Source organism: Talpa occidentalis, unplaced genomic scaffold, assembly GCF_014898055.3.
Source record: "Talpa occidentalis isolate TD23 unplaced genomic scaffold, MPIMG_talOcc4v2.1 talOcc4.10, whole genome shotgun sequence".
NCBI classification, from domain to species: domain Eukaryota; kingdom Metazoa; phylum Chordata; class Mammalia; order Eulipotyphla; family Talpidae; genus Talpa; species Talpa occidentalis.
The window spans coordinates 90,612,420-90,636,218 of NW_023600993.1; the positions used below are offsets into that span (position 1 = coordinate 90,612,420).

The 23,799-nt window shown below is 39.7% G+C and overlaps 1 protein-coding gene across 4 annotated transcripts in view; it reads right to left on the minus strand.

Annotated features, from left to right (window-relative positions):
• DNAAF9 (dynein axonemal assembly factor 9) overlaps positions 1-23,799 on the minus strand; it is a 101,445-nt gene that overhangs the window by 72,471 nt on the left and 5,175 nt on the right. For all 4 annotated transcript variants that reach the window (XM_037498252.2, XM_054697502.1, XM_037498244.2 and 1 more), the window contains exons 2-8: positions 16,466-16,545; positions 13,976-14,095; positions 10,278-10,402; positions 9,467-9,563; positions 7,794-7,900; positions 4,588-4,665; positions 2,383-2,481 (exon numbers count right to left, since the gene is read on the minus strand). In XM_037498252.2, the coding sequence (XP_037354149.1) occupies positions 2,383-2,481; positions 4,588-4,665; positions 7,794-7,900; positions 9,467-9,563; positions 10,278-10,402; positions 13,976-14,095; positions 16,466-16,545 (706 nt within the window). The remainder of the gene's footprint in view (positions 1-2,382; positions 2,482-4,587; positions 4,666-7,793; positions 7,901-9,466; positions 9,564-10,277; positions 10,403-13,975; positions 14,096-16,465; positions 16,546-23,799) is intronic.

Genomic DNA, 23,799 nt, shown 5'->3' on the forward strand with positions numbered 1-23,799 from the left:
GGTGGCCGGGGAGCAGCTGGGGATCAAACCAGCGCCGCAGAGGCTGCGGGCAGCTTCGCAACCCAGCGCTCAATCGCTGCGCCACCGGGGAGGCCCTACACTTATTTTCTGACCCAGCAATCTTTTTTACTAGGTATATATAACTCCAACAATATGCAAATTCATAAGGACAAAGGTATTTATTATGTCACTGTTCACAATGGTAAAATATTGATAACACTCTACATATACATACATAGGAGAATAGTTAATAGATGAAAATAGAGCCACACGATGGAGTACTATGAATTATAACAAAGAATGAGCAAGATGTCAATGAACTGACTTTGATCGAGCACTAGGATAGGTTAAGTGACCAAAATGGAAATGACGGCATAGAGTATGCTACTTTTCAATTAAAAAAGAGATTATAAGGAGATACATGTATCTGCTCAATTGTGCAAAATAAACAGAAAAGATGAAGTATAAAATGAAGAGATTTGTTACCTACTGGTAATGGAGTATTTAGAAAGAAGAATGGAGTAGGAAGAAGCAAGGAGTGATGTGTTGCTGAGTGTACTTTTTGAATATTTTTACTTTTATTTATTTATTTTTTGAAGATTTATTTATTTATACAAGCACTGGGTATAGTCAGAAGCGCGGGAGGGTGAGAGAATTCACCAGAGCCAGAGCAGGGAACAGAACAGGCAGACTGACGAAATATACTGCTGAGGGGAGCAGTGGGCGCAGCAGGAGAGGTCTGTCACACCATGTGGACCCTCGCCAGCGGCCAGGGATTGAACTGGCGTTGCAGAGGCTGCGGGCAGTTTCGCAACCCAGCGCTCAACTGCTGCGCCACCGGGGGAGGTCTGATTTTTACTTTTAGAACCACAGTAATAACACAAGGAAAAAGAAGCTAAAAACAGAAGGTACTGGATGTAAGACAACCTCAAGTGGCCAGAGAGGTAATTGGAGTCTCTGAAGGAAAGGAGAGGAATGGGAGCCAGAAAAATTTATTTGAATATACAATGGACAAAAATTCCCCAATTTTTTTTCAAATTTGGAAAAAAAAAACCTATAAATCTATAGAGCTAAGACTCTCAAAAAACCCAAGCCCAAGAAATATGAAAATTATAGCAAGACACAAACTACTGAAAACCAGTAATGAAAGAGAAAATCTAAAATGTTGATAGAGAAAAAAAATGTTATGATAGAAGAAACAAGGCAAGTGAAAAAGTGCAACAGCCTTCAGGTACTGAAAAAACTACCCACCTACAATTCTATACATGGCAGAATTGTTTCCAAATTAAAGGTAAAAATATTTCATTTTCAGACATATAAAAGCTTGAAGAATTTCTCATCAAAGACATCCTCTGGGGAGAGGGAAATCATACCAACAAGAAATTTGTATGTACACAAAAGATTGAAGAACACCAGAAATAATAACTACACGGGTAAATATGTAAGATTATTTTATCATTTAAATCTTTTCAAAGTATTTTAAGATAATTGATAATTTAAATAAAAATAATAGCAATGTATTGTGGGTTTTATGACATATGTAATTACAAAATACATGACAACACGTATCAATTCCAGCTGCAGGGATTAGAAGTTGGGCTTGTTTTGGCCATTGGGGCCAGGGAGAACTGAGAACTGACAGTACAAACCCAAGATCATTCTTTTTATCATTCTCACTGACCACTTTTGGGGGTTGTCTTATGGCTTGGTCCCTGACTGAGATAACCTCAATTTACTCATGGAGTGAGTTTTAGCATAAACCTGGTAACTCTACTGCTGTTTGCCTGGAAAAAAAAGGTTGGCATTACCTGAAGGTTCAGCTGACAAAGATGTATTAATGACATGTGGTAGACTATTCCCAGACTTACTTAACTGGGGCCCATTAAAATTCCTCACTGACAGGACTACCACACTAAAAAATGAGCATCCCTGAAAAGAAGCTGACATAGAAAAAAGCCAACTTTTTATATCAGTGTTTGCACTGAGGTTAAAAATTTCTTTACAGCATACAACAAAGCTTAAGGAAAGGATAACAGACATAAAGTAAGATTGGTAGTGTTGTTTTTTGAAGAAAAAAGTTTTTAAAAAGGAACAATTGGGCCTCCCTGGTGTGTGTCAGAGAGATCACCACTATGGCCTGAGTTCAATCCCTGGCCAGGGAGCTGACCCACATATGGTGCAACACATCTCTCCTGTCTTCCCACTGCTCCCCTTAGCAGTGTATGTCAGTAAATCTGCCTGTCGGCTCTCTACTATCTCTGGTGAATTCTCTCCACACCACTGCCCCCACACCTCTGGCCTACCCAGTTACTCTACACCAAAAGAAGGAACAATAAATAAATTATGTAATTTTCTTGTTTATTTGACTCTTCCTTTACATACCTCACCCGCCTGAGATTCAGAAAGTTCCAGCAGGAAGGGAATTTCTGTGTCAAAATTAGCAAAGAAGTTAGACCACTGATGTTCAAAAGCCACCAAATCCTAGGGAGAAAATGAAAAAGATATGTATAAAGGAGATACTTTAGAAAACCAGAACCAAAACTGCATCTGATTTCAAATTACCAGACCAATTTAAAAATGTTGCTTAAAAGGTAATCACAATATGTATTAGTAGATACACAGGTTATCACAGGGATGAATCTCAAAAATATTATGCCAAGTGAAAGAAGTCAGCTATAAAAGACCACCTGATATATGGCTTTATAGAAAACATAAAATACCCAGAAGAGGTAAATTTATAGAGCAGAAAGATTAGCTTGAATAAGGCAGGGAGACAGATTACAATTGAGCACATGGAAAATTTTATGGGTTGATGAAAATGTTCTAAAACTCAACTGTGGTGTTGACTATACAACTCTATAAATTTATACATAAAATGTATAAATTTATAAATGTATAAAATGTATACATAAAATGGGTAAATTTTATGGCATATAAACTATACTCCAGTAAATATGTTTTTAAAAAAGGGCAGTAATAAAGGTTCCTTGCTTCACTCCCCAGGGGATCGATCATCTAGGTTAACCAACAGGGTATTGTACCCAGAGAACCCTATGGTTTGGGGTGAAAACTAGAACACCTGAACACCAGAGACCAAGTACACTGCACCTGAAGGAACATGGAGGAGATTCATTCTTCACTGAACAAGAGGTGGATGCAGAGAGACACCTAGAGGCTGTTGTCTGGGATAGGAGGCTGCGCTACCAACTGAGGCACTGCCACTGGAGCAGCCACTAAGTCAGTGGTGCCAGGGAGGAAAGAGTTGAACAGTGTGGGGATACACACCCTTGACTGAGGGAAACATTACGGAGAGCTAGGGTACTTCCAGCAGGCTGGGTCCACAGTGAAAATACAAGGACAGTATACTGAGTGTGCTAAGGAAATAACCTAAGTGCCTAATGACATACGAATGGATTAAGAAGACATGGTATGTGGAGAAACACACACACACACACACACACACATGGAATACTACAGAGTTACAGAAAAAGATGAACTCCTGCCATCTGCAACAACATGGATGGAACTGGGAGGGATTATGCCAAGCAAAATAAGTCAGGAGAAACACAAATACCAAATGGTTTCACTTATGTGGACTATAAGATAGAGCATCTTAACATATAAATACTGAACCCTTAATAAATCTTACTTCATCATAAAATATTTTTTTAATGTGACATTGGGTTCTGTCTGCTAATATTTCACTTAAAATATGGGCATTAATATTCACCAGTAAGACTGGTCCTGTATTTTCCATTTTTGAGGGTTTTTTGGTTGCTTTGTTGTTGGGTTTTGGTATTAGTCATTTTCATTAAAAGGCTACAAGCTGCTCTTTTTCCATGCAAAACCAATCCATGGCCACTGAGAGACACTACTGAGCTGCTTAACCACAGTACCTATTCCTACAGTTTTAGTTTTGTTTGTTGATCCTTATTGCAAATTGCTCCACCCACCTTAACTTTTTCTTCAAAGTTCAGATGAACAATTAATTTCTGACCTTCTAATCCAGAAGTCAGCAAATTATGTTCTGTGGGTGGGCCACATATTTTTATAAATAAAATTTCCTTAGAACACAGACACACCCAATCACTTCAGCATTGTCCCTGGCTGCTCTCAGGCTACAATGGTACTGATGAGTAGTTCCCACAAAAAGGAAAAGCATACAGAGCCTGAAATAATCATATCTAGACCTTTACAGAAAAAGTTTGCCTTAATCCTTGATTTCTTTACATCATATTCCATCTTTTTTATCTTTCCACGTCAGAGAAACAGTGCAAAAAGACACCTTCCATATTGTTTCTGAAAGTTGAGCCCAACAGAAAGAACTTTTTTAAGTGAAAATCTAAACTCTGGACCAGGCAGGTGGCCTTGGTCTTGCCTCAGATGAGGTTTCCTCAGAGTTGAGTAGAATAGCTTTTCCAGGTCCCATTCCATGCCCAAGGAGTTCAAAGTATACAGGAAAGAAATCATTCAATTTCTGATAAACCAAACTAAAAACATATCTTGTGTTTCTTCAAAGTATATATCATTAGTGGATAACTGAGCTGGCTGTAGGGTTTGAAAGTTAAAAATAAGTTGGCTCCTTACTTCTGAAAGCAAACTCTCCAGAGACATAGCATCCATCTTGCTGTAGACATTCCAGAGATTCAAACTCACATCCTGCAACTGCAACACAAGGACAAAAACACTGAAACAATGGAGACAGTATCAGGGCAATTAGGATTCTTTTCTGAGGTTCAAAAATGATGACCTTCGTGAAAACTCAATGATTAAAATAAATCAAATTATTAATTGTATTAGAACCTTTATATAGTAACAGATGCTTTATATATTAATAAATGCTGTTCCACTCAAGAAAATTACCTTTTCAAGATATCTGACACACCTTTACATCTCTTTAATGATGGGCTCTGCCTACTATCTCATTTTTCTTTTTACGAACTCTTTAAAAGTACAGAAAAAAATAATTTTCTCACTTTTTATTTGCTGGAGAAAAATCTTTTTCAAAAGCATTTATTCTTGCATGTAACATACTACGGTCGCTTATGTTTTGTTGTCTTTTCATAAGTCTTACTCTACCTTTCAATATGAAGATCTTAACTTGTGTCCATAAAAAGGTGAATGAATGGTTGCTCCATGGTTACTAACATTATCCAGATGTTTGCTATTAAAACTGTTTCCTTGGGGAGCTACTTGATATAAATTTATAAATTACCAGGTCACAGATGCTGGAGAGTAAGAAGGAAGGTGAAAAAAGAAAGCCCTAGAAAAAGAACTTCCCTGTCCACTTTCCCATGAAGAAAAGAGATCTCTTACACCCATAACTAGTTCGGCACACACTAAATACCAAGTAAAAGTTATTTGGCTTTGGCTACCATTCTCATGCTGGCACCTACCATATTAGGGATAAAATATCCTCTCAGGGGTCTCGCTGGTGGTGCAAGGCCCACCAGCCTATGAAGTGCAAGGCCCACCAGCCTATGAAGCACCACACTATGAAGCAATCTGCAGTCTCTGCAGCATGAGTTCCATCCCCGGCCTGCCAGGGAGCTACCCACATGGCGCAGCAGACCTCTCCTGTCTCGCCCGCTGCTCCCCTCAGCATTGTATTTCAGTCAGTCTGCCTGTTCTGTTCCCCACTCTGTCTCTGGCAAATCCTCTCACCGACCCCCCCCCCCATCTCTGGCCTGTAATCCTGCTTTTGTATGCATAAATAATCTTAAAAAAAAAAAAATCCTCTCAGTGACTTTCTTCTGGGTATGTCCATGCAATAAAACAAATTAAAAAGTGAAATTATAAATCTCTGTAGTTCTCCTTCAAAGGAGGTTCAAGTACTCATTAGGCCTTCAATATGTGAATGAGAGTCAAGTATTGCTTCTTACCTTGAAAGACAGGGAAAGGCAGGGTAAGGAACAACACTGAGTGGGGAGAATGAGATGGAGACATAAGGAAAGTATGTGAGAGAGAGAAAATTAGCAGACAGAGAAAGCAGGATTTGGAGAAAGGAATCTTGAGCGAAGACTTACAGTAACGTTTACTACACGTGTGTTATTTCCTCATCACTGCCCATGCCACCCCACCCTAGAGTAAATATCTACATTACCTTACAAAGGTATTTCAGAAGGGGATTTTATTTCTTTTGGATATGACTTTCTTCCTAAGGCAGGAGTGCATTAACGATGGGCTGCATTAACCATGCAGCTTCCCAGGGCACTGATTTCCAATGCTAATCTAGCTGGGGGTGGGGGTGGGGTAAGAGCACAGGATTCTGAAGCCAGACAGCCTAGACTTGGCCACACTGCTTTCCCCTTCAGGTTAGAGGGTTACTATAAGAAATAAAGTCAATTCATATTGACTTAGAACAGAGCCTGGCATAAATGAGGCATTCTATAAATGCTCACCTTACACAATTTAAAATAAATATTATCACTAATGCTAAAAATTTTAAGGTTCCTCTCCACCTTCTGTGGCCTGCCTCCTTTAAGTCCTACACTCTTGTAAATTAGAGAGCATCACTTCCTCTCAGGGCCAGTCCCCACAATCCTACTTAGAGTCAATATGAGAAACTATGGTTTTGGAGCAGGAAGAGTGGCACGTACACCACTTCAGCTCTCTGGCCCTAAAGCCTGTGCTCCTCCACATTTCAAGGTCTGTCAGGCAATGTCCTCTCATTTCCTAGGGATGCTGCTACTTCTCAGGAGGGGTAGGAATTAGCCTTGCACTTTGCTTCCAAAGGTCCCATTTGTTCTATTCCTGATAGTATTTCCCCACTTCTAGCATGTCAATGTTCCCTCTCCCTGACTTCCTGTGCTGGGGGGAGGAACATCCCTGTGGGGGTCCTATGGAGGCAAGTGAATGCCTATGGTATTAATGATTAAGCCATCTTCCCTAAAGTGTACTCTGGATGGCCTCCTCCCGGACTGATTCATTAATCCAATGAACGAATATTTATTGGTGAACTATGAGATGCAGATAATGCTGAAATAAGACACTGTTCTTACCACAAAAATTAGCCCTTTATTCCTCTAGCACATAGTACATAAATTCTGCATTGTCCCCTTTTTTTTTAAAGATTTATTTTATTATGCATATAAGAACTGGGGTACAGGCCAGAGGTGGGGATGTGTGTGTGAGAGGATTCACCAGAGACAGAGTGGGGAACAGAACAGGCAGACTGAGTGAAATACACTGCTGAGGAGAGCAGCGGGCGAGTCAGGAGAGGTCTATTGCGCCATGTGGGTAGCTTCCTGGCCGGGGATCAAATTTGTGCTGCAGTTGGCTGCAGATAGCTTCATAGGTTGTGTCTTAACCCCTTGCACCACCTGCACTATCCCTTTCATTGCTCTTGGATAGTTCTCAATTTTTATGAATTTCTGAGATACAAACAACAACAACAAAAATATTCTTATTCTCAAAGTCCTTCCAGTGCAGAGACTGGGTGTGGGTTGGTAGGTGAATGGGGCTTGTGATAAATGTATAACATTGGATGATAAAAACCATAAAAGGAGTCATCCTAGGGTGCAACAGTAGTAGACTGGAAGAACAGTGAACTGAAAATGGAAAGAGAAAAGAGGAGAGAGAAGAACTCCACAAAGAAAGCATACTGGAGCTCAGTTTGGGGACTAGACTTAAACAGCAACTATTTTCCGTTTCAATTCTTCTAACTTGCTCTATGCCCTTGGGAGGTAACTGCCAGCCTTTCAGAGTTTTATGATGCATGCCCACTTTGTGGGCTCTTCATAAAATCAGTCTAGTGGCAGACAAAAAACAGGCAAACTGCTTCTCATACATACCTCATATTTCATGGTAAAAAATCCATCCCCTCCAATGCCCTCAAGTGCAAAGGCCTGTACAATTGGCCATTTCTCCACTACAAACATATCAAATATCTGCAAATGACCTAAAGGAATAGAATACAACATATATCAAATACCACCCTGGTTATAAGTCTAACTAGTATGGTTAGCCTGGCACCATTCTCACAAGTTTACCAATACCTAATCTAACAAAAGAAAACTGAAACAGATCAAATGGGTTAGATATTAAAACTAGAAAATACAAAATGCAAAGCAAGGAAAATTCAAACCATAAATAAGTTACATAAATTAAGATTTCTCTATGATTATATTTTCACATTTTGGTTTCCTAAGTAAATAATTAGTGGCCGATTACATCTGACTTGCATCACTTAGTGGCCATAATTATTAACAGACCCAAAGTTGGCTCCTCTCCCTTAAGAAACACAGCCAACTTCCTCAAGGGAAAATTAGTAAGTAAAAAATTTTCCTTTCTGAAATGCAAATCAAAACTACCATGAGATACCATCTCACACCAGTGAGAATGGCACATATTAAAAAAACTAGCAACAACAAATGTTGGCGAGGATGTGGAGAAAAAGGAACTCTTCTGCACTGTTGGTGGGAGTGCAAACTGGTCCAACCACTATGGAGAGCTGTGTGGAGATTTCTGGACCTACTAAACATAGAGCTTCCATATGATCCAGCAATTCCACTCCTAGGTATTTACCCAAAGGACACAGAAACATCAATTCCAAAGAGCACCTGCACCCCTATGTTTATAGCAGCACTGTTTACAATAGCTAAGCTTTGGAAACAACCCAAATGCCCAAAAATAGATGACTGGATCAAGAAGATGTGGTACATATATACCATGGAATATTACTCAGCATTCAAAAAAGATAAACACATGCAATTTGCAGCAACATGGATGGCGCTGGAAGGGATCATGCTCAGTGAAATAAGCCAAAAAGAAAAAGAAAAATACCGGATGGTCTCACTCATAGCAGGAATCTAGAAAACTTAACTAAGGGACCAGGAAAATGAATATAAGAAAGTGAAAATCAAAATCAACAAAAAACTACGAACCAGAGACACTTTTTGGGGGGTGGGGGGCGGGAGGGGAAGGATTGGGGTCAGAATGGGGCGTTTGCAATTGTATGGGGGAATATAAAAATAAAATTTAATATTAAAAAAAAAATTTTCCTTTCTTAGAACAATAGCTTCAATGTGCAGAGTCTTTTTTCAATGTACAAAATTTTAACAAATAAGATACAAGCAGTGCTAAACATGCTGATTTTATCCTAAATTTTTACACATCATTTTTGAACCTCGATGTGAGTATATTTTTAACAGCTACCTGAATTACTGTTTTTTACTACCAAAGGTCACATATCTACATCCTATGTATTAATATAATAAGTGGCATAGACTAGATGACAGCTATGGTAAATTCTTATCAGTTCTTCTATCTAATTATAGGCATGGTGTATGTTCTAAATACAAGCTTGCATAGGAAAGTCTTCGATTTTCCTTCTGCTCAATTCTTTGCCTTTAGTAAAAATAAATCAATGGGCTTCTCAGCAGAGAGCCTCCAGTGAAAGAAGTAGTGGGACACTAGACTCACACAGCCTCCAAGTACGCTTCTAAAATGGCTCACTGTAAGATACCTTGGGAGCTGTAAGGAATGCCAATTCTACTACAATCTCGAGTCATATCCACAAAACTGGCAATTTTAAATTCTTCTGCAGCTTCTTCATCTTCATACTAAAGAAGGAAATTGAAAAGAAAACAGGCTTTGATGAGTCATCACACAAAGTCCCAATTTCCTCTGCATTTTATCAGAACTGTTCCAAATGACATTTATAGAGGACTGTCGCAAAATGGTGTTTCTGAATCAGTTTTTTGTATTTGCTGCTCAGAAATACTCATCATTTCCTTACCCCACACACCAAATATTATCTCAAAGTAGATAAGAGACCTAAATGCAAGAGATACAACTTGTTCTTAAAAAATCCCCCCCCCCGCCCCCCAGGCTCAGGAGAGAAGGGTTCTTGAGTACTATTGGGTCACAATATCCATGAAATCTTGAATCTCAAATCCCAAATTGATTTCCAGCCAAATCCTTGAAAAGGACCCAAAGGAAAACAGAAACAGACACCAAGAAATCCAAACACAGAAATGTCAGTTTTTGAAGTTCCTTGGCACTGAACCCCTGAGAGAATGGATCCAGGCTGATAGTGAGGAAGCAGAACATGAAGCAGGTTCCCAAACCTACTGCCAGGTCCCAGTTTGAGCAGTTCCTTTGGTCTCCTTACCCCTACAATTGATCATAGTGAAATATGAAATGTTCCTTTTAAATAACCTCTGTGGTGGTTTTACAATCTTGATTTTTTAGGGCATTCTTGTTCCAGATTTATATTTTCCTGAAAAAAAAATTTTGGAGTATCTATAAATGTCTATTCTAGCTTTTCTCCTCACCTCATTTTCAGTCATGCAGTGGAAATGCAGATTTCTCCAATGTGCCACATAGGGTAAAAGATAGCGATAGTTTACAGGATTACAGTATAGATGGACGCTATCTGATTTAATCAATATAATTACATCTGTAAGAAAAAATTAAAACACAAGATCATTAAAAGCATTTCCTTTAGACATTTTCTGCCCCTATAAGTAAAATCAATAAAACTACTTCACAGACAATGAAACAAAACTCTAAACTGAAAATTCTTTAATTAGGCAATGTGATTCAAAGTGACCATAGAACATTCTTGGGTGTGGACAACCAGGATCTCCTATTCCTCATGAGATGTTCCCCTCACTGTGGCCCCCAGTTGTGGCAATGCAGGCACAGAGTTAAGTCACAAGAGCAGCCTTCAGGGTGTTTCACAACATCAGCGGAGTGAAATCTGTGGTACTAAATTCAACTGTGTGCTTCACTGCAGAGCTAAATACCAAATGGAAACTCCACAGCTTAAACTCATGGAGGAAGAAAACAGCAACAAACATAGCCAAGGACCCACTGCAGGTTATCCTGGAGACACCAGTGTCTAAAGCTCTTGCTGTTGGCTCATCTGGCTCAAAGCAATCGTGTGCCTGAGGTCATTGTTGCCTGTCAGCTTTGGGGAGGGTTACTGTGTACTGGGGTGAACTCTGTACACAGGAAAGGCTGGGAGGAAGGAAGTAAAGGCAAGTGGACATGGCTTCTATAAATAGGTCATCAGCTCACATATTTAAGGAATAATCATCAATGCTGGTGAGACAAACAAATAAAGCAATCCCCAGGGTGCAAACAAAGGTAAACTAACAAAAGAGTCTCATATGGAAGGGGGCAGGAACATTAAAACAGCTTGAACACTGAGAAAGAACGCAGTCTTACTTCCAGAAGAAAAACAGAGGCTACATTCTAGGGCTTCTCAGAAACCATAGTCATCAGGCCTCTCTGGAACAAGCTGATGGTAGGGAAGTTGCGGCAGGAGGTAGCTGCATGTGAGGGAGGGCATGGGCATGGGCAAACATCTGATGCAGCAGGTTTGGGTTAATGCCAATATAGTAACGTGGTATGACAGACCACATTCTACAAAAACATATTATAGACCAATGAATACTGACCAAAGCTGACCACATAGCTGGGTAGCCTCTAACATAAAGTTCCATGATGCAAGCTACTGTGAGCTCCACACCTGGCGAGACCCGAGGTATTCCAGGAAACACCGTGGACTCTCAGGTAAGCACTAAAGTCAAGGATGGTAAGGGGTGAGAAAGGGGCCTCCCCTCATCTCTACTCACGCTGGCTTTCCTCACACAGACCCTCTAAAAGATTGTTGGCTGAGGAAGTCTGATGTCACCTGGAACGCCTGAAGGTTTCCTGTGCAGACTGCACTCTACACTAGTGTGTAACATACTTCCAAGAATTAGGGTCAAATAAAAAACATCGCAATAGCTACTAAGCCTAATTAAGCATTCTCAGGATCTCACAGAATTGATGTCATCACTATGAATAAACTCTATTAACAGAAAGTTTAACAGAGTATGTAAGTCAAAGAAGAGATTTGTATGAACATGTAAAAAACTATTTTTGCAGTTTCTTTTAAAATAAATCATGGTGGGCCTCCCTGGTGGCTCAAGGGGTTAAGCACCACACTATGAAGCAATCCGCAGCCTCTAAAGCAAGAGTTCCATCCCTGGCTGACCAGAGAGCTACCCACACAGTGCAGCAGACCTCTCCTGTCTCACCCGCTGTTCTTCTCAGCAGCCGTGTATTTCACTCAGTCTGTCTGTTCTGTTCCCCACTCTGTCTCTGGTGAATCCTCTCACCCCCTGCATCTCTAGCCTGTATCCCAGCTCTTGTATGCATAAATAAATAAATCTTTAAAAAAAAATAAAATAGGGCCTCCCCGGTGGCACAGTGGTTGAGCGCTGGGTTGCGAAGCTGCCCGCAGCCTCTGCAGCGCCGGTTTGCTTCCCGGCCGCTCCCGGTCACCAGAGGAGGGTCCCACATGGCGCGCAGACCTCTCCTGCCGCCTGCTGCTCCCCTCAGCAGTGTACTTCGGTCCTTCTGCCTGCTCTGCTCCCTGCTCTGGTGAATTCTCTCACCCTCCCGCGCTTCTGACTGTACCCAGTGCTTGTATAAATAAATAATAAATCTTTAAAAAATAATAAAATAAAATAAAATAAATCATGGTGGTCTGTTCTCATGTATTTTAGAGGGTGAAGTATAGAAATAAAAATATAGCAATCTTAGCTTTCAAACTACTTGGAGTTAAAAATGAATTCATTAATTTGGAAGAAATTGCTCATTTCATAAGCTCCATTGTGTATGGTGACAGATAAAGACCAAAAAACCACACCTTTGAAGATCTGAACTCTTTCCTTAATTTCAGCAAGCACTGTAATGTGCTTAGCAAATTTGCCTTCAGTGAAACATGTGACTAGTATGAGAATCTGTCTCTTTAGAGCTCTCTAAATGAGCTGCCAAGATGCATTTTTTCCAAACTAATAGATGCCATACAGGGAGGGTAAGGAAGCATTTTTCAAATTAAATCTGAAGTCAAATTTGAATTCAAAGAAATTTAACAGAAGGAATAATTTCAGTCCGCTATTTCTGTACTTCCCAAGAAAGGAAATCTTTAATCAATGTGTAAGGATTGATATTGCTAAGGGCTTCACCACTGAAGAATTTTCACATACAACAGACCACACACACACTTACCCTCATCACTACAGACAGCTTAGAACAGATAATTCTGTTACAGAGGCTAACCTGTGCATTGTATTTAGTAGCATCCCTGGCTACTTCTCCCCTGCTCAGTTGTGACAACTAAAAATGTCTTCAGATACTGCCAACGTCCCGAGAGATGAAACTGTCCGCACTTGGGAACCACTGCACTAGGCCCACAGAAAGATTATTTTAACATAAAATGTTTGCTTTCATGGATCCCCTAGCTGCTTTACAAGAGCTGTCTGTTTCTTGTTTAGTTTGCTTTGTCTATTCCTGTGACTCCGAACCCGTCTGGCAGACAAGTCACGGTCCTAAGTATGTGATAGCAGAGCTAGCTCCTGGGCATTAGCCCACAGCAGCATCAACACAGGCTGAGTGTCTTAGAGCTGAGAAAAGGGGAATGTAAGCAGAAAGCCTGCATTGTAGTCATGGGCATCGTCATGAATGAAAGTCACACAGAAAACAATCCCCAAAGACAAAGCAGGACAAAGGGCCTTTATTTCTGAACTGAAGATCCACAAGAAGTCTTCCTTGTAGGAGAAGCCTGCAGGCTCATCCTTGACTTGCAAGTGAAAGTGCTTTCACAGAACAGCAGCACATAATCTGAACCTCCCAGCACATAGAAGCAGTGGGCAATTCAGATAAAACCAGTTCTTTGCCAAGAAGAAATACAGCCAAACAATGATGTTTACTTTTTTCCTAAAGCTGATTTACACAGTAAACATATTCTGAAAATTATTTGTCACTTGTCTCTTATCACTCAGCAACCGAACAGGAGCACATCACTCAATATAGCCACAAGGAAGAAACATTATTTTTCACTAATAAAGAAGCAAAATATTTCTTGGACTTGAGGTTATTGCAAATCTGCTCATATTTTTCCAGAAAAAAACCATGAAATAAGGACACAAAGAAATAAATCACCTACCCACCTCACAGTTTACCAATATATACTTACCATCTAGAACTTCTTCAGAAAATCCCGTTTTCTCAAAATCACTGGTATTCTGATTGTACAAGCCAAACAGAAGATAATTCGCCAATTCCCTGCAGCCTTCATTGTACCTGCTATCGATTCCTGCAAGGCAAAGGCAGTGCAAATTAGCTCTACTACACTACAGAACATACGAGCCCCAATAATTTGCCCCACTCAGCAAAACTATGATGGTTAAGTTAAAGGCAGCAGCTCATGCCAGTTTTGTGCCAGAAACCAAGTTAAGCACCTCTCTGTGAAAGAAGTAGGTCTAAGTATCAAGTGTCCTTACTTGGATTCAAGATCCATATAGTTGAGAGTCAAATAGCAGAGATTATTGTAGCTATTAATTCCTCAAAAGCAATTCTTGAAGATAGAAGGAACCAGACAAAATGGTCCAAGTCCTGTTACGGCTGGCAAAGGGGCTGGTGTACTTCTAGTTGGAATAGGAATAGGGTCAGAAAAATATTAACTTCTCAAAAAGACCTTTACCAAAACATGTGGGATCAAATAAAGACAGATTAAGATGGGTTATAAAGAACCCAAAGAAGTGGAGAAGAGGAGAAGTAAATGGAACCACAAACATTCATCACTTCAAATATTTATCTAGCCCAAGGTCCAGCACTGTATTGGTTGCTGGAGTGTGTGGTAAACATGCCCACAAAGGTCCTCACGAAGTTTACAGTCTATGGGGCTGGGTCAGAGACAAAGAAAAAAAAAAAAAACTAAACAATAATGCCTTCACTACCACCTCTCAATGCCACAGGAATTTATCTGCTTGGCTCTGGGGTATCTGTGAAGGCCCAGAGGTATGGCTTTGGGCAAGAGGGACATGTCAAGGACAAGTGGTAGCTGTCTGTATGATGCAAAGAGGAAGGGTATAGGCAGGAGGAGTCACAAAAATGAAAATATGGCTGGAGCCTGGAAAACAGGACTGCCAATAGGCACTCAGACCAGTGAAAATAGTGGTCATTCAGAGCAGAGGGGCCTCTGACTGCCCATCGAAGATTTCTAATGTGGAGGTCTGTTGAGTCAGAGTTGCTCAGAGGGGTACTCTAGGAGTTTAGAAGGCTGGATTATACCAATTATCCAGTGAACAGTGAGATGCTATGGCAATTCTAATCACCTGGAAGAATATAATTTACTAAACTTCAGGAGCTGTTTAAAAATACATGAGTCTTTCACTGATTTTTTGCTTCCCTTTCACATAAAACTCTTTGTCCTAGAGGTTTAAGCTTTTACCTCCATTTTCATACCCAAGTCCAAACACATCAATTTCTACTTTTGTGCTTTTGTTAAAAAAAAAAAAAATGCATATATTCTGGTCTCATGATATCCTACAAAGTGGATTCTTTTAGAAACCATTAGCATTCTATATTTAAGTTGTTCACCTCATCAATTTTATGGTGCCTATTTTCACTAGGTTGGGGCTTATCAGAAATAGTAATATATGTGATAGGTATTTTTTTCCATAGGTTACATTCATAGCAAAGAGAGCCTCCACCCTCCTGATGGCTGCATCTAAAGAGAGGATCTAGTCAGTTTTGTTTAGGTGTCTGAAATCTCTGACTGGAATTCCAGTCAGAGTATATCTCTACGGAGACTTATTAATCTCTAGGTGAAGTGAGTGAAACCAGGATTCAAACCCATTTCCAGAGTCCGTGCTTTTAACCACTCTGTATAACATCTAAGTTTAAATGCAAATATTGTTAAGTGAAAAAACTGTGCACAGAATATCTGAGAAAGGACAAAGAAATTGGTAGCAATTTGCTTCTAAGAAAAAAATTGGTGTTGACGGACAAACCAAACCATCTGACTAACAATTCCATTTCTCAGACTCTATATTATGGATATAAATAAAAATGAGGGAAAGGAGATCAATCTGGTAATTAAAAGCCAAGATAAACTGTCAAAATTTTTTTAAATTAGGTTAAAGCATTATGCATAATATATTCAAAAAAATTAAACAAAAACATGTTCCCATTTTTGTTTCTCAATAAAAAGAAAGAGAGTTGACAATGTTACCTCTAGGGAGCGGGACTGGGTATCTGGAATGCTCAGGAAGCTCTATTCATTATTAATAATGTAGTGCCCAATTTTTAAAATTATGTGATATATTTTCACAAAAATATTAAAAAAGAAATGTACCATTCTTGCCACCCTATGATCTGAAGCAAGTCTGCTGTATCTCCTAGAGTCTGTTTCCTCTGTAAATAAGGGATAACGCTTCTCCATTGTCAGGTCTCTGTGAGGAGCAGTGAGATAACACGTACCAGGTGCCTGTTCTGCACAGGGGATCCCTGTCTTCCTCACACCTTTCCCGACCTCATTAAAACAGCAAGAGATTTCAGGGGAATAAGAGCTGGGAGAAAGACACTAATTCACAGCTTATCTCACAGTGACACCATATAATCTTTCTGTGAACAGATGCCAAGTTGCCCCAGCCCTCAGTCCCACCTTTTTAAAAGCACTGACCTAGGATGCAGAGAATCCCATCAGGCCGAGACTTGCTGCTCTGGGTCAGGATACTCTGAACATGGCGGAGTCGGCTACAGCTGTAACAAGAACAGAAAATACTCCCTGAGTACCAGAATAAGAAGGCATAAGGAGAAGGAGTGATTGTTAGGACAGGAAACTGATCTTGACTAGGCTTGGTGCCAGAACTATAAAACAGGGAAAAGTTTCTTTCTCTTCTACTTTCCAGAAGTGATTATGCACAACTGGTCTGAAGACTGAACATGAACTGCTGATTACAAACTAGATGGTCAATGGTTCTCTCGCTCAAAAGCAGAAGGAGCCAAAGCCCTTTCTTGGCCATGCTGCACAGGCCCGGGACTCAGCAGATGCTCCAAAGACCTATAATGACTTCTCATTTTTGAGGATTATCAGAGTTTTCACACTTATTTATGCCCTGTGGTCCGAAAAAACCTGTCAAAAACAAAAACAAAATACCAAACAGATAAACAATAATAATTGGTCTAGGAACCTAGGAAAGTTCCGGTTTTTTATCACAACTACCCGCGTAGAGTTTCAGCAGAGGGGACTTTCAGTTCTGTGCAGATCTGTTATTCCTTAGGCCTTAAAATTATCCCCCTTCTCCCAAACAAAATGTGAGAAGAGGTACTCCCAGATATTAATATCACTTCTAAGGAACTCCATTCTGTCCATACCAACCCTTGCTCCAACCCAGCAGTTCCAGAGAGAGGGGCTCAGTTTCCTACTTAAGATGGATCCTTCTACCTATTCCCTTATCAGCAACATGTATAGGATTTGCCGCCACTACTCATTCCTTAATTCTCCAATATTTAATGATTTCCCTATAATCAACATATCCCCAGCCATACCACATCATTATTAACTGAGATTCTCCACAATCCAACTACACGAACTGTTCCATCCATAACAATCAGACTTCATACCCACCGTCACTGAGTAAGCTCCAGGACACTGACCTACATCATCCAGCGAAACAATACAATCTCCGCCCCCTGGATTCTCCCTCTCACTCCTCCCTGCCATTCTTTCTGATGTTCCCATGCTCCAAGCCAACTGCTCCACGATTTTAGTGGTTATTATCACTAATTTCCTTCAAGATGTTCACAGATTTCCACCTAATACTAAAACAAAGACAGTGCCTACCCCTAAAATCCCTACAGATGAATACCCAGAAAAAAAATGTATATAAAATCCCCTAATATTAGCAAATAGAATTCAGCAACATATAAAAAGAATTACACACATTGATCAAGAAGGGCTTATCCCTGGGATGCACGGCTGATTCATTATTGGTAAATCAATCAATGTAATCCATCACATCAACAGATTAAAGAAGAAAAAAAATCACAAAACCATATATTTATGGAATAGATTGAACAGACATTCCTTCAAAGAAGAGACACAAATGGGCAATAAACACATGCAAAGATGTTCACTAATCATTAGAGAAATGCAAATCAAAACCACAATGATACTACTGCTCCCACAGAAATTAGGATGGTTCCTAACAACAAAATAACAAGCATTAGCAAGGATGGGGAGAAACTGGAACCCCATAATACTGCTGGTGGGAATGTAAAATAGTGCAGTCACTTTGAGAAATACTGTGATAGCTCCTCAAAAAATTAAAAATAGAATTACCACATGATCCAGAAATTCTACTTCTGAGTACATACCCAAAGGAATGGAAAGCAGGGACTTGGAAGAGATATTTGTATACCCTGTGCATAGCAGCATTATTCACAGTAGTCAAAAGGTAGAAGCAACTCAAGTGGGATAGATGAATATATAACTGAAATGTAGTATATACATGCAATGGAATATCATTCGGCTTTAAAATGGAAGAAATTTCTAAAATGTTTCAACATGAGTGACCCTTGCAGACACTATAGTAAGTGAAACAAGTTACAAAAGCACAAATTATGACATACCTAGCATAGTTAAATTCATAGACACAGAGTAGTGGTTGCTAGAGGCAGGATGGAGTGGGAAATTAGTGCTGAATTGGTACAGAGTTTCACATTTGTAAGATGAAAGTTTTGTATATGGGTAATAGTGGTTGTAGCACAAGAATGTGAATATACTTAATACCACTAAATACACTTAAAAATGATTAAGATGGCAAATTTTGTTATGTGTATTTTAACACAATTTTAAAAATTTTAAGTTAAAAAAGTCAATGTCAAATTAAAAAAAAAAGGAAAGAGAACTCTTCTAAAGTTAAAGATTAATAAAAACAAAATGCAAAGTATGAACCTTTACTTGGATTTAAAAAAAAAAAAGCAGGCCAAATAACATCCTTGTCATCTGGAAATATGTGAAACTGGGCTGGGTATTTGATGATAGTAGAGAATTACTGTTAATTTTCTTGAGATAATGTTATTGAGGTTATGTAGGAGAATGTTTTTTAAACAGATGCACAAAGCAGTACTTAGTGCAGTGACATGATATATGCATCTTGAAAAAGATTTAACAGAAAAGAAGCACAAGAAAAAGAAAAAAATAATGCACATATACAAAATGTTTTAAAATGTTAAGAATCTAAGTGGTAGGTATCATGAGTATTCATTTTCTTTTTTTCTGTACTGTCTGAACATTTTCATAAAATTTCTGAGACTAAGGGTAAGGGAGACATATGAAATAACTCAGGGTTTTAGAAGATGCAGAACAGACCAAGAGCAAAGACAGAAAACTTCTTTCCCTGAGAAATAGGTGTCCTGCCTACTTTTTCACGTTTAATGGAAGGCTGATCTTGCAATTACTCTCTGCACTAGAGCTATTTCAGCAAGTTAGTCCTTCGGCCCACTTCCCACCCCTTTGCACAGTGGCTGACCGACTGCCAACGTTACCAAGAGCTCTTTGGTTTTCAAACTTATAACCAGCCAGTGACAAAAAGCATGAATAGGTCATGTGACCACGAAACAAACAAGCCCCCCCTCTACTGCTGAGGGGAGCCCAGACAATACTGAAAACAAGAACAAAAAGAGCTTCTTTTCCACAAGTACACTGGCCAAATACAGTGGAAGCATATAAAAAGTAGACTTCCCCCTTCTCAGAATGAACCATTACCCTAAACAGTATCTCTTACTTTCATGTCAAATGGGTAGAACTAAATTCAATTCTTTTTTGCTTTGTACATTTTCTTGCTTCCCAAATTTAATTTTTAACCAGCAATGGCCTATTATTTGTTACTAAACCATTAAACTTGTCACTTGCTGAAATATTTACCTATTAAAAAACTATTTAAAAAAAAACTTTTAAAAAATAACCCTGGTAAGTATAAAGAAAACCACAATCACCTGCCCGTACTCCCAAGATCCAGAATGAGCCGCATTCATGTTGCGGCATATTTGCTTTTCTCTATTAGTGCTTTCTTGAATTATGTGTACAAAATATTAATTTTCCTTTGTTGATGAAAAATGGAGTATTACATATAAAACTTGTCTTCATTAAGCATCATCCCAAGAAAGCACCACTATGAGTCTGTTGCCTATCCATTCATTTTTTTTTTTAATACACTTTAAAAATATACTTCAAGCCTAGCAACAGCACTGCCTTCTAGCTTCCTGAAGCATGGCTGGCACCTCCTGTGTGGGTGGCCTGTGGTCACCCATGACTTCACAAAGTTCCTCCTTCAGGCTTGGCAGATCCAATAACACAAATGTTTACATCAACTATGCTGCTCTAAATTATATTTTATTTCTGACTTTCTTTGGATTCAGACTCAGGATCTAGACGAGACAGATGACAAGGTGAAGAAATCAAGACCCAAAGGGCCTCCCTGGTGGCGCAGCGGTTGAGTGCCGCACTGCGAAGCTGTCCACAGCCTCTGCAGCGTTGGTTCAATTCCCACCTTCACTCCCCCCACCCCCCACCCCCCATGGCCAGAGAGAACCCCACATGGTGCAGCAGACCTCTCCTGCCTCGCCCACTGCTTCCCTCAGCTGTGTCTTTGGTCTGTCTGCCTGTTCTGCTCTCCCACTCTGGCTCTGGTGAATTCTCTCTCTCACCCTCCCGAGCTTCTAGCCTGTACCCCAATCCTTGTATAAAATAAATAAATAAATCTTAAAAAAAAAACAAAAACCCAAACATGAGTAGTTTACTCAAGATCACAAGGCTTAGTAAAGATTAACACTTCCAGAACCTGACCCTTCAGCTTTTTCTGATTGTTACTCCTCCCTGAATTTTTTTTTTTTAGTATCATTCATTTCTTCTTCTTTTTTTTTTTTTTAAAGATTTATTTATTTATACAAGCACTGGGTACAGTCAGAAGCGCGGAAGGGTGAGAGAATTCACCAGAGCCAGAGCGGAGAGCAGAGCAGGCAGAAGAACCGAAGCACACTGCTGAGGGGAGCAGCGGGCGGCAGGAGAGGTCCACGTGCCGTGTGGGACCCTCCTCCGGTGGCTTGGGAGCGGCTGGGGATCGAATTGGCGCTGCAGAGGCTGTGGGCAGCTTCGCAACCCAGTGCTCAACTGCTGCACCACCAGGGAGGCCCCCTCACTGAATTCTTGACACGTCAGCAACATACTTAATATTTCTGAATTCTAAACAATGTTCTCTGATCTTCCATTTTATATGGAATAGTTAATTCACTGTTCATTGCTTTTATAACAATTAATGGTAATTATTATACACAGTCAGGTATAATATCATGTTTATTGGTATTTCATTATTTTGGTTCTCTGGAAATGAAAAAAACTGACTCTGCTTATATTCTTTATGCTTTGTGCTTTGACTATTTTACAAAGTGAATTCTCATACCAATCCAATGCACCTCATCACAGAAAAATGCTGTGAACAATTTGATATGAATCTCTCAGTAATATACAGCATGGGTAGGTTTTTTTGGGGGAAGGTATGACTGTTTTTATACAAAACCATACTCATGAGAGACATAACTACTTAGCCACAGGCTTTTTTTCATTTAACATTATACCTTAAGATCTTTCCAAGTTAGTATATAGAACTAAATCTCATATTCAACTGCGGTACAGTATTCTTTTGTTTTTATTTTACCAACTACTATGATCGAACATTCAGGATTTACATATTTTTTGCTTACTAATGCAAACAATGCTTTAATGAGCAAGTATACACATCCACCTTTGCACAAGTACAAAAGTTTTTGTAAGGGAGAGAATTAAAAGTAGCACTGCCAGGTTAAGAGGTCCTTATATTTTAAATTTTGACATAACTTGCCAAATTGTTTCCTTAAAACATTCACCAATATACCAAAATATCTATCACCCAACTTTCTGAACTACATATCACTCTTCAACTAATGTTAATCTAGTTGTTAGAATTGTCATTGTTCAAATTTTTATTTTCCCAAATCACAAGGAAGGTTCTCAAATGTTTACCAATCATTTATATCTCTTTTCTATCATGAATATTCATGTTATTTGCCATATTCTACTGCGTCATTTGGGGTTTTTTCCTGAATAATTTATATACTCTTTTATATTTTAAAAGTTGTGTTTTGGCCATATGTTGCAAATGTTTTCTTCAAATTTCTAGACTTTGTTTTTCATGCATAAATCTTAAAATGTTATAGAAATAAATCTGTCTGTGTCTAGGGGCTTTATGTCTTCCCCGCTTGCTATTACTTAAGATAACACCAATGTTTTGTTTTTATTATATGTGTGTTATACATAATTAGATCTTTATTCTTCCCCCAAAACCAAAAATGACTCTCCCAAGATCATATATTGATTCTTTAGTCCTTTGATGTGAAATGCCACTTTTTAGCACATACTAAATTGTCACAGACAGTTGGATCCTATTATTTCATCTTTATTTGATCTAGTTTTCTATTCTCACAGAAATAGCATACTTTAGGGCCTCCCCTGGTAGCGCAGGCTGTTGAGCACAGCACTGTGAAGCTGTTTACAGCCTCTGCTGCACAGGTTCGATCTGGCCGGCCGGTGAGATTCCCACACAGCGTAGCAGACCTCTCCTGTCTCGCCCGCTGCTCCCCTCAGCAGTGCATTTCGGTCGGTCTGTCTGTTCTGTTCCCCGCTCTGTCTCTAGTGAATCCTTTCACCCTCCCGCACCTCTGGCCTGTACCCTGGTTCTTGTATGCAGGAATAAATATTTTTTTTTTTTAAAAGAAATACCACAGGGCCTCCCCGGTGGCGCAACGGTTGAGCGTTGGGTTGCAAAGCTGCCCGCAGCCTCTGCAGCGCCGGTTCGATCCCCGGCTGCTCCCCGGCCACTGGAGGAGGGTCCTCCCAGGCCACTGGAGGCCACTGGAGGAGGATCCCGCATGGCACGCAGACCTCTCCTGCCGCCCACTGCTCCCCTCAGCAGTGTACTTCAGTCCTGCCTGCTCTGCTCCCCGCTCTGGCTCTGGTGAAGTCTCTCACCCTCCCGCCCTTCTGACTGTACCCAGTGCTTGTATAAATAAATAAATCTTTAAAAAAAATAAAAAAATAAAATAAAAGAAATACCACACTTTAAAATATATAATTAGAGCTTTAAGGTATGCTATCAATTAAACTTTCCAGTATATGGATTATTTTTATACTCGACAGAGAAAATCCTTTTATTATTGTTTCAAAGATCCCAAGGCTTTCTTTCCAATGCTTTCTAAGATGAAGTATAAAATCAGATTGTCAAGTTCCACAAAAATTCTTTGTGAGGATTTGTATTGTGACCCTACTGAATCTAGACAACACTGAGTCCCTTACTCAGGAACACTGTGTCCATCCATCTACTCCTTTCCTGGTTAGATCCTTCTGTCAAATTTCATATTTTTATTTCTATAGGTCCCATACATTCCTTATTAGGTTGATTCCTAGATAAGTTTTGTTTTACGGTTTTGTTCCCAGAGGTGCAGGGGGTGAGAGGATTCACCAGGGACAAAGTGGGTAGCAGAACAAGCGGATCCACTTAAATACGTTGCTTAGGGGAATAGCCGGCGAGTCAGGAGAGGTCTGCTGCGCCACGTGGGTAGCTCCCTGGCTGGGGCTCAAACTCATGCTGCAGTGGCTGGGGACAGCCTCATAGGTTGTGTCTCAACCCCTTGCACCACCAGGGAGGCCCAGTTTTATTCCCACTTTGAATGGCATCTTGAATTGCTACACTTTTCAAGCAACTTGCTAAATTCTTATCAGTTCTAATAGTTTTATCTATTGTCATAAGTTTTCCAAGCAGTGAAATCATAGCAGTTTTACCTCCTCCTTTTCAATATCTAGTGAGCTTTTATTCCAACTCACTAATATCAAGTTTTTATTGAGTACCTACTATGCATTCTGAACTTTTTATTCAGAGCACTGGGGATCTAGCAATGAACAAAAGGGCAAAAACTTTT